The sequence below is a fragment of the Sardina pilchardus genome, chromosome 15, assembly GCF_963854185.1.
Source record: "Sardina pilchardus chromosome 15, fSarPil1.1, whole genome shotgun sequence".
Taxonomy (NCBI): Eukaryota; Metazoa; Chordata; class Actinopteri; order Clupeiformes; family Clupeidae; genus Sardina; species Sardina pilchardus.
Window position 1 is genome coordinate 1643258 of NC_085008.1, and position 11299 is coordinate 1654556.

General features: G+C 41.8%; 1 protein-coding gene across 1 annotated transcript; it reads left to right on the plus strand.

Moving 5' to 3' along the window:
* Positions 1-1391: 1391 nt before the first annotated feature.
* LOC134102335 (5-hydroxytryptamine receptor 3C-like) lies at positions 1392-4807 on the plus strand (the record flags this gene model as incomplete). Its single annotated transcript, XM_062556414.1, has 6 exons — positions 1392-1431; positions 1519-1691; positions 2359-2465; positions 3394-3563; positions 4280-4443; positions 4709-4807. Coding segments are annotated over exons 1-6 (753 nt in total), but the record flags the coding sequence as incomplete, so codon positions are not given.
* Between the last annotated feature and the right edge of the window lie 6492 nt (positions 4808-11299).

Consider the following 11299-nt stretch of genomic DNA (forward strand, 5'->3'; position numbering starts at 1 on the left):
GTACATTATATTTCACGACCAAACGGGCCCCCACTATCTTTTTTCCATTTCTGAAAGTCTATAGGCTGCCTACTGTAGGCTTTTTTTTCAGCGTAGGCTACTCACAGAATGGACAGCTAGCGATTGTGATGAAATGATTGCTGAATATGACAAAAAAAAGGTTTATGGACTTGAATTGTATACAATCGCTGACCTTTAGGTCCCTTTAAGTTGAGGCAAAGGTCTGTCAAAACATTAGTTGATGCTATCACCATACTGAGCTCAATCTTTTAAGATTGAACATTAGTCTGGGGAGTCTGTAGCCTGATAAACCAGCCTAAATGGATTGGATGTCTAATTTAGTCTGGCTCCGATGAATGGATACAACGGAACATTGTTGATGAGCACAACCCGTTGTCTTTCAAACCGTGTCTGTGCCTATAGGCCAACGCTCCCTCAAAACCCCGCCCCAGAGCCCTCTGCCCCGCCCGCGTTGATTCAAAACACATCTCTGCGTTGTGATTGGTTTAGTTGCCATCTGCCAGAATCAGGGCAGTGTTTTCAAAATGTACAGTGGTCCGTGGCCAGACCCAAATGCAGGCAAAACATTTTGCCGTCCAGCAGTTGCCGCTGGTTTTCCAGGCTAGGGAGTCTGCACTTTAGCCTAAAATCCAAATTGCCGGCAGATCAGGCAGGATTTACCCAGCCTGTTAGTTGATAAAATATGTTTGACAATGGATTTATAATAAACTGTAATGCTGAAGTCATTTTTGACTGGGTACACAAAACGAATAAACATGAAACTAACACAACAGGAGGGTTGAGTGATATTGAACCGGGGTGTACTCTCTTCCACAGGGCTGTATTCTATACTCTCTTCCATTTTATAAACACGACAGGAGCATTATGGGATATTGATACGCAGGGCTGTATTCTATACTCTCTTCCATTTTATAAACACAACAGGAACGTTGAGTGATATGGATACACAGGGCTGTTACTCTGTTCTCTCTTCTGTTAGATAGGCCTGCTGCACCACGAGATACAATACTGTCTCCAAATCGAAGGCTCATTTGGCTAATGTGATGGACAACATGTCAGAGTCCTTTCCGAAACCATGACAAATGAGCACTGATTTGTCTATGCAAAAACACTCTAAGTATTTATTCTCAAACCAACGACTTTCTCATAACACAGTGTCTCTGTGTCCACCATGCTGAATGCAGGTCCAATGATGGCTGCATTGCATTTACACAGCAAAGAGGTAAGATACTTTCCCATCGCAATGTTGGATCAGGTACATATACTTAATTTACAGTGTACATTCACCATATGAGAAATGAATAATGTAATCCACAATGTTGCATATTTGTTTAAATTATGTATCACAGGACAAAAAGCAATGGACAACTATGCCTATCAAAGCCGTGGTCTATGGCATAGTTCTTCAAGGTAAGGCATAAGACGTGTAAGCTCCTCACAGCCTACATGCAAATGCTTCCATATCAAACTCAGTTATCTGTATCTCAAATCTCACAGCTCTGTTTCTGGAGTCTGGGGTGACGTTAAACTGCTCTGAGCCAACCACCGAGTCCCTGTTTATTGCCTTCAACTCAAGCATATTCAAGCTGGCGGCCATACGGCCCGTCAACAACCTGAGCACCATCACTAATGTCAGCATATCATTCACCCTCTACGGCATTCTGGGAGTGGTGAGTCATCAGCTGCGTTGTTACCACTTTAGAAAACCTTTTTTCTTTGGAAATCAAGTTTCTGATTTTCTCACCTCCTCATGAACCCTGGAGACATCTGTGGGATGCTTATGACATAAGAATGTCACAGTGTTAGCCAATGGTGTTTAACACTTGTTTGTGCATGTGTGTGTGTTTTCAGGATGAAAAGGCACAGATGCTGACAACTCTAATCTGGTTTGTTATGGTGCGTGCATGTTCAACCAAAATACTAAAGTATGTCCACGAATAAACATCAGTATGAACCACTTAGTCCGTTTGGTATTATTACTATTTTCATTTGTCTTTCTAATATTGTCATTTACCAATTTGGTATTACCATTGAAGTCTCAATACAAGATTAATAAAAACGAATGCAGACATGTTGAAGTGGATGCAAAATGTAATCGTGTGATTTGTGTATTTTTTGTTCATGTTTTCTACATATTATGTTATGGTCTGTTCTCTGGACGCTCATGATATTTGACTCTGACTGCCTATGAAACTCTCAGAGTCGGCTGCCATGGCAACAAACATCATGAGAGTTGTAGAGTCGGAGGGCACGATGGCAACAAACATCATGGCAGTTGTTTTATCTGGTTGAGTGTGTCCTGTGTGTTAAAGGCTGAATTCTCCTGTTATGGCACAGAAATGGAAAATAGAGTTTTTGAGTTGGGACCCAGTCGAGTGTGGGAACTCCTTCATCACCCTACCAAGGTCGAAGTTCTGGGTGCCCGATATCGTCATTGATGAATTGTGAGTTTATTTGCTGCTATTTATATGAATTAAACATTATAGATTTAAAAAAAAATAATAAAAATAACATTGACAATAGTTTAGGCATAGACTTTGTATAGGTAAGATGCACGTCAGCATCACTGAGAGACTACAGAATTATGCATTCAGCTCTCACACTGTAAAACACTTTCAAACAACTATGTTTTTAAGGCCTGTTATCATATTAGCCGTGAGGAAGTTAGACATGTTGTAGCCTAATGGAGCAGTTTACTGCACATGGAAATACTGCAATGCATTCAGATCAGATGGTAAGGTATTGAGTGCCTGAATGCTGTAAAGAATGGATTATAGGAGACCTAGACCCTATTTTTAGATCGTTTTTGGGTTTACATTTCCAGTATTCCAGAGGGAATTGGTCCAGTATTGAGCTAGAAGGTTAAAACAGCCAGCTATCTTCAACAAGGTTATACACTGGACACTTTAAAGCAACACTAAAGAGTTTTTCGTACTTTAAAGTAATGTTTCCAAAAACATTTCAGCGGTTCATCAACTTGTAACAGGGTGAAGGGCACTTCTGCTTTCACTTCACGGCCCTCTATCGGCTATAACCACACTATGTAACTTTACGAGGTGGGGTATAGTGTATCTGTATTTTGATTAAATAAGACATCAAAAACTACAAATTTGACTTGCTTCGATGTTGCAATACATCATAGGCTACTTTCATAAAATCATGCAACATATTCTACCTTGTCTGTTATTTACTGGATAAACAAATAGCGTGTGTGAGACAGAAGAAAAGTGCTTAAGTGTTGCTTTAAGGCATCAGGAAAATGTTTGAATATTTACATCCCAAAACGATTTAAAATAGCAGTTTACTTTTAATGAACACAAGCACCGACTCCGCAACGTTATGCTAACATGAGCACTGACTCCTTCTGCTCAGTGTGGATGAGAACAACGCCCCGCAGACTTACTATGTGACTGTGAGGTCCACTGGGGAGGTGCAGGATGCTTTGCCAGTGGAGGTCATCAGTTCTTGCAATCTGGACATCTTCAAGTTCCCCTTCGACACACAGAACTGCTCCTACACCTTCAACTCCTGGATACACCATAGTGAGAAGACCAGTATTTTGTAGCTATCGGCCAGAAACAGAGTTATTTTACAATGACATTCACTGGAACTCAAAGACTCCCTCACTTGCAAATGTAAATATAAATAAATGTTTCAGTCCATTGACCTCTGCGATGACCTGATGATGACAAGATGAAAGTCGAAGGACCGAATATTTATATTTGTAAGTGAAACAATTTGCGGCAGTCTTTGACTTCAATACACCTGTGGACAAGAGATATGCAAAAATATTTTGCTTTTTTTTAAAAAAAAAAAAAATCAAATTATATTCAGTGCACTGCAAAAAATAAATCCTAACCACGTGTTATTAATCCTCTATCAAGATCGAAATACTGTATCTATTTGGAATCGTTCTTAGATTGAAGAGACTTGCTTAGCGCTCTCTCAAAAGATCACGTTGGCTTCATTTAAGAAGACTGACTTCTTTTAAGGAGCAAGACAAACTTACTCAGTGCACTGGCAGACAATTTGGCTCGTTTTCAGGGTGAGCTGTCTCAGTCAAACTTTTCTTATACTAAGTCAAATGATTTTACAAGTATCTTTATGGGTATAGGTAAGTCTCTTTATACTGAAAACAATACTAACTACATTTTTTTTTATCTTGATATAATAACACTCGGTAAGGTTTTGTAAGATAAGCAGTTTTTGCAGTGTGAAAAATTATTTATTGTTATCCATTGTGCTTGTGTGCTTGTAGCTGATGAGATCCAGCTGTCGTATGACAAGCAGGTGGAGGAGATGGTGAACCAGTCCAGAGCTGTGATGGCCACAGAGGGCGAGTGGGAGTTCATGGGCATGACGGCCTACAAGCACACATTAGTCAACTTTGACGAGAGCTCACGCGATCAGATCACCTACTTTGTGAGCCCATTGTTTAATAAAACAAGAACACATTAGTCAACTTTGACGAGAGCTCACGCGATCAGATCACCTACTTTGTGAGCCCATTGTTTAATAAAACAAGCACACATTAGTCAACTTTGACGAGAGCTCACGCGATCAGATCACCTACTTTGTGAGCCCATTGTTTAATAAAACATGCATTCAATATTTAGTTTTGTTAAATACAGTTTCTGAAATAAATACAAGCACATTTGTTTTGTTTGTTTGTTTTGTTTGTTTCCAGATTGCCCTCAGACGGCAGCCTACTATGTACGTGGTGAATCTGATCATCCCCAGCTGCTTCCTCATCACTCTGGACCTGTTCAGCTTCATTCTGCCCCCACAAAGTATGGACCGGTCAGCCTTCAAGATGACCCTCATTCTGGGCTACACCGTCTTCCTGCTCCTCATGAACGAGCTGCTGCCCGTCACTGGAAACACCATTCCACTCATCAGTAAGATCAACAGGGTCCACCAGTGTAACAGTAATGACACACCATTCCACTCATCAGTAAGATCAACAGGGTCCACCATGTTACCAGTAATGACACACCATTCCACTCATCAGTAAGATCAACAGGGTCCACCATGTAACCAGTAATGACACACCATTCCACTCATCAGTAAGATCAACAGGGTCCATCAGTGACGTTTGCTACAGCACATGCCTTTTAACAACAGTTCTCAACTGTTTCTCATCTGTCCATCATCGTGTAAAGCCCGCCCTGACAATTTGATTGGTCTGGAGAGACCTGTACAGAGCATAGCAGTGCCTCAACGGAGAAAGGCCAGCCCGAACTTCCCACCGGAAAATGTTGTAGGTGGGGCTAAAGTTCGGCTGGCCCAGGCAAGGACTTCTTTCCTCTCTCCAGATGTGTTCTTCCATAATCGTATCCTGATCTTGGACTGCTTTCCTCTCTCCAGATGTGTTCTTCTCCTTGTGTTTGGCGCTGATGGTGGGAAGTCTGCTGGAGACCATCCTCATCACTAACATGCTGTGTGGCTCCATCCGTGACCTCCCAATGCCCAACTGGATAAGAGTGCTTTTCCTGAAATACCTCGCACGACTCGTCTGCATGGGAAAGAGCAAACACACCGACAGTCAGAGTATGTTGATTTACGTATGATGGAGATGTTATTGGTATTATTATTTCTGGGAGGGCTGGGGGGTTTTACGGTAATATATCTTTAATGTTTCATACCCTTTACCAACTGTGACATTTCATAGCTTCATGTCTTTGTGTATCTCTGTATATCTTTAATGTTAATAAGCTTTACCAACTGTGTGTGCAACAGGCCACGGTGGAAACCCTTTTGTCCTCTACGAGGGGGAGAAGCCGCAGGGGACAGGAGCGGCGGGAGACCCCCACACTACAGACCCCCACACTACAGACCCCCACACTACAGACCCCAGCCTGCTGGAGCTAAAGCACCTGAGAGACGACCTGAGAGCCATTCAAAGACAGCTGGAGAAACCGGACTCAACAAGCCAAGCCGCACAGGACTGGTTTAGCATTGGGCTGGTCATAGACCGCGTCGTGTTCATCATCTATTTCATATTTTTCCTCTGCAGTTTCATTGGTATATTGGTTGTATGGATCACCTTCTACTCTGGTGGCTATGTTTCGGGGCACTGAGTTGTATGTGGATGATCTTCTACTCTGGCGACTATGTTTCGGGGCACTGAGTTGTATATGGATGATATTCTACTCTGTGTAGCGTGACAAGGAGGGTTGTATGAGTTTCCTTCTACTCAGTTGACCATACTGAGGGGCACTGAGTTTAATCTGTCAGTGAATCTGAGGGATTTCAGTTTCTGTTATCTCTACCCTGCTCTTCCCTACCCCATGTAGTGAAGCAATGGACGTGCTCTTATCCAAGATATCACGTCATAATAAGGACATGCAACTGTTGTTTCTGTACAGTTTTAGTCATTTCAATGATAATTGTATCTTCACAAATAATTCCACAAATTACTTATTCATTAGGACTGTTACTTGTCTTGACATTAGAAGTCAAGTGCTTATGTATTTTATGTGTGCAATGTGCGAAAAGGAGAAATAAAGGCAGGTATTTTACTCACTTGATCCTGTCTTCACAAAAAACATTTAACATAAGCCATAAGAGTAACAAATGCCATGCAGTGAAAACACTTATTATATTCCTGCTTATGCCAGAACACCAGCATTCAACTCTTCAGCCCTCAAACACAAATGTATGCAGTGTGTGTGTGTATATGTCAACGTCATCCAACAATCCTTTTCTCAACACCACCATCCACAATCAATGGTTCTGTGTCATCGTTGTGGGGTTACCTGCCCACCAAGTTTTGTGTAGCCCGGTCTTCCAGTGTTCCAGGAGTCGACACAAAATGACTGAAGAAAAGAAAATAATAATAAAATAAAAAATATGTGACTGCTACGCTAGCAGCTGTCATAGTAATATACATAACAAGTACATATTAGAGTACATGAGATACATTACTGTTTGAGTGTATTGGACTCAATACTATTTATGACACATGAGCGATTGAGAAGGACTTCTACCTCCCTGGCAAGTCGAGAAACTCATTACCACATTAGTGTCTGCTTCACCTGCAGAACTAACCGTAACATTTCACTGCATTGTATGTATGTGACAAATACAATCTGAATCTGAAATTCCACAACAACATTAGCAGAGTGAAGCCTGAGAGATATGAGGAGGCAGGGGGGCAATAGTGAGGCAGGGGTAATAGTGAGGCAGGGGGGGTAATAGTGAGGCTGGGGTAATAGTGAAGCAGGGGTTTAATTGTGACGCAGGGGGCTAATAGTGAAGCAGGGGCTTATTGTGACGCAGGGGGGTAATTGTGACGCAGGGGGGTAATTGTGAAGCAGGGGGGTAATAGTGAGGCAGGGGAATATGGTGAGGCAGGGGGGTTATGGTGAGGCAGGGGGGTAATAGTGAAGCAGGGGGGTAATAGTGAGGCAGGGGGGTAATAGTGAGGCAGGGGAATATGGTGAGGCAGGGGGGTTATGGTGAGGCAGGGGGGTAATAGTGAAGCAGGGGGGTTATAGTGAGGCAGGGGGGTTATAGTGAAGCAGGCGGGTAATAGTGAGGCAGGGGGGTAATAGTGAGGCAGGGGAATATGGTGAGGCAGGGGGTTTATAGTGAAGCAGGGGGGTTATAGTGTGGCAGGGGGGTAATAGTGAGGCAGGGGGGTAATAGTGAGGCAGGGGGGTAATAGTGAGGCAGGGGGGGTTATAGTGAAGCAGGGGAATATGGTGAGGCAGGGGTAATAGTGAGGCAGGGGGTAATAGTGAGGCAGGGGGGTAATACTGAGGCAGGGGAATAGTTATAGTGAGGCAGGGGGGTTGTAGTGAGGCAGGGGAATATGGTGAGGCAGGGGGGTTATAGTGAAGCAGGGGGGTTATAGTGTGGCAGGGGGGTAATAGTGAGGCAGGGGGGTAATAGTGAGGCAGGGGGTAATAGTGAGGCAGGGGGGTTATAGTGAAGCAGGGGAATATGGTGAGGCAGGGGTAATAGTGAGGCAGGGGGTAATAGTGAGGTAGGGGCAATGTTCTCTCAAATCTCAGCATCTGGTTACTCACCTTTCAACTTAGTGTTCAATGTTAATAGTCGTGCACCTGAGATATGTTCATATTCATAGTCCTGTGCCTGAGTTATGTTCATATTCATAGTCCTGTGCCTGAGCTATGTTCATATTCATAGTCCTGTGCCTGAGTTATGTTCATATTCATAGTCCTGTGCCTGAGTTATGTTCATATTCATAGTCCTGTGCCTGAGTTATGTTCATTTCTCTCCATGTGACCACAGATGGAGAACTAGCTTTAGAACCAACTGACAGACATCTTGATACATGGATCTCTTACAGGCAGGGAAATCACATGCAAAACAGACCTGACTGTTGAATGGTGATGCTCTTTAAAACCAATGTGAATGACCGTTGCATGGTGATGCTCAAAAAAACACATATTATATACAGTAGTCTATAACCCCATGTGAATGTATATGAGTATATCTTGTAGGCCTATATAAACCCATGTGAAAGTATATTTAAGCAATAAGCCCTGAGAGGCCGTGGTTTATACTGTTATTTATTATTATTGTTTATACTGTTATTTAGAACAGCTATAAGGGGCGTTGTTAGGCACGACGCAAAACGTCACAATAGCCTAAAACAGCCTAAAAACAAAATCAAAATGCTGCCTGCTGACTCACTCTCCATGTTGGTGATGAATTTACATTTCCAAATACGCTTAGATTTATTGGATTATCTTTACAAAGCGCACAGCTGCATTGGCATCACATAAGCAACACATTTATAGTTCATCTGTAAGATGTAATTTTTTTAAAAAATATCTTGCACTCGTGCCTAGTATAAAATCAGTAAACATTCTGTATAACATTAGCAATATTTATATAAAGGTAATAAAATACAGCAGTATAATTTGACTTGCTTGTGGAGTTATTTGTTTGTTGAATTATATGTATATTGTTATATGAATTATATGTAACTAAGTCAACTATGCCACATCATGAGACTGCACTTTAAATCAGTGCTTGATTAATTGGCTCTATAACCAAAACTCACCAACCACTTGATTTGAGTTGCATCTTAGTCACTCTGAGAAATCCAATGGAACTACACGAAACAGAGACGTTGCAGGGTGATTCACTGGGACTATGCAAAACAGACACGTTGCATGGTGATTCTTCCCTGAAAGGAAAATAAAAAATGGTTGATTAATTGATTAATTGTTTACATAACCAAAGTTCACCAGCCACTGCATTTGTCTTGTTGCATGGTACATGTGACATCCATAGATGTTAAGAGATTGATTGGGACCATGCAAAACATAAGTGTGTTTATACAGTGGCAGACAAGGCCGACACAAGTAACCAGCTCATGCTACAAGCAACAAGCAAACCAACCATGCTTCTTCAGGAGACAGAGAAATACGCTCAACACACTCGGCAGCCAAGCAGAACCAGAACTGAAATGGAACGAGTTCCTGCAAGCCCACGGAGGGTGAGCCAGTATAACCTGTGCATCAGAATATCAGTGAATGAGTGAGTATGAATCCTCTGAATGTACAGTATACACATGATGTCAAAAGGAGCCTTGGAACTCCAAAGACCAGATCAACGAATGGGAACGGTGTTGCCGTTTGCTACTCATGCACAGTAAGGAACTGCACCATTACACTTAAATAATCTTTCATTCTTTCTAAAAAAAAAATTGTTTCTGTAATTACTTAAAGGAGAATGAATAAGTAATGGAAAAACAATTAAATTAATTATGAATCAATACTGTTTAAGAGAACTACTAAGGTGAACGTTGACTGGGCTGTACACGTCTCAGATAAGGCAGCAAACCCTCCAGATTATAATAAGGGATGTTAAACCACTAGAGATTGTGCAGTATACATTATATATTATATTACATTATATTATTTTATATTATATTATATTATATTATATCATATTACTTGTCTGATATGCTCATATCCCTGCTGAAAATCCCTGCCTGACCAGCTAAAGGTGGTTTGCTGGTTGACCAGCTTGTTAACCAGCTTATTTGACCACCCTATGATGGTTAACCAGCTAGACCAGCAAAACTCTCGCGAAAACATACCTTCAGCTGGTTTACCCAGCTTATGATGGTAATTCAGCTGGTTTTGATTGTCGTACCACCTTAAGCTGGACATTTTAGTTGGTGTTGCTGGTCTACATTGCTGGTTTTTACTGGCCACGCCAGTTTATGTTGGTCATTCTAGAAAACCAGCTTGACCATCTTTGTCAAGCTTGACAGCCTGGTCACCAGCATGATCATCTTAAACCAGTTGTATCCCAAACGACAGGCTGGTCACACCAGCACGACCGGCTTCCTCAGATGGTCACGCCAGCATGTCTAGCTGGTGGCCTAACCAGCTACACCAGCAAAGACCAGCAATAGCTGGAAGAAAACCAGCAAAGACCAGCTAAAACCAGCTAAAACCAGCTACCAGCCAAGCTGGTTTATTGCTGTTTTTTTTCAGCAGGGATGTGTCTTGTCACAGGTGGTGGTTTTCTGCACACACACAATCTCTTGTGGATGCAGTCAGAGAGCGCCTGATGAACCCGAGTGCTTCTACTATGAGACCTGAACAGTCCAACTCTCGCTGGGATTCCGAGTGTGGTGAGTCAATCCATATTGATCAAAATCAACTGTTCTTGGTCTTTGAAAATAGAATGCATGAAAATGGAAAGCTAAATGTTATATAATGTATTGTAGGCCTACATTAGTCCATGAAGTATAAAAGATAGCAGATCAATGATATCAATGAATAGACCAAGATCTTTGATTCTTGTTGGAGATTAAATATCTATCTACTGTACTGTATCTATATCTATCAGTGAGATATCATTGAGTGTGCATAGACAGATATATACGTTATTGATGATTTTATCATTGATGGCTGGACAGTGTCATTGTTTAGGGCCTACCATCATAGCCTCAGTTATATCTGCGTTAAGGAGCATTAGCAAATGTGACTATGATTTCACCTCTCTCAAGCAGCCTGCTATCTAAGGTAGTTTAATAGTGTAATCAGATGTCATGGAAGCAGCCTGCTATCTAAGGTAGTTTAATAGTGTAATCAGATGTCATGGAAGCAGCCTGCTATCTAAGGTGGTTTAATAGTGTAATCAGATGTCATGGAAGCAGCCTGCTATCTACGCTAGTACCATCACCATGACACACAATACGCCCGCTAGACTAGAGTGTAAACTGCACTCAGTCCTAGAGCAAGATGGAAGGTGACCAATAATGGCCTTGTACACCAGTATCAAC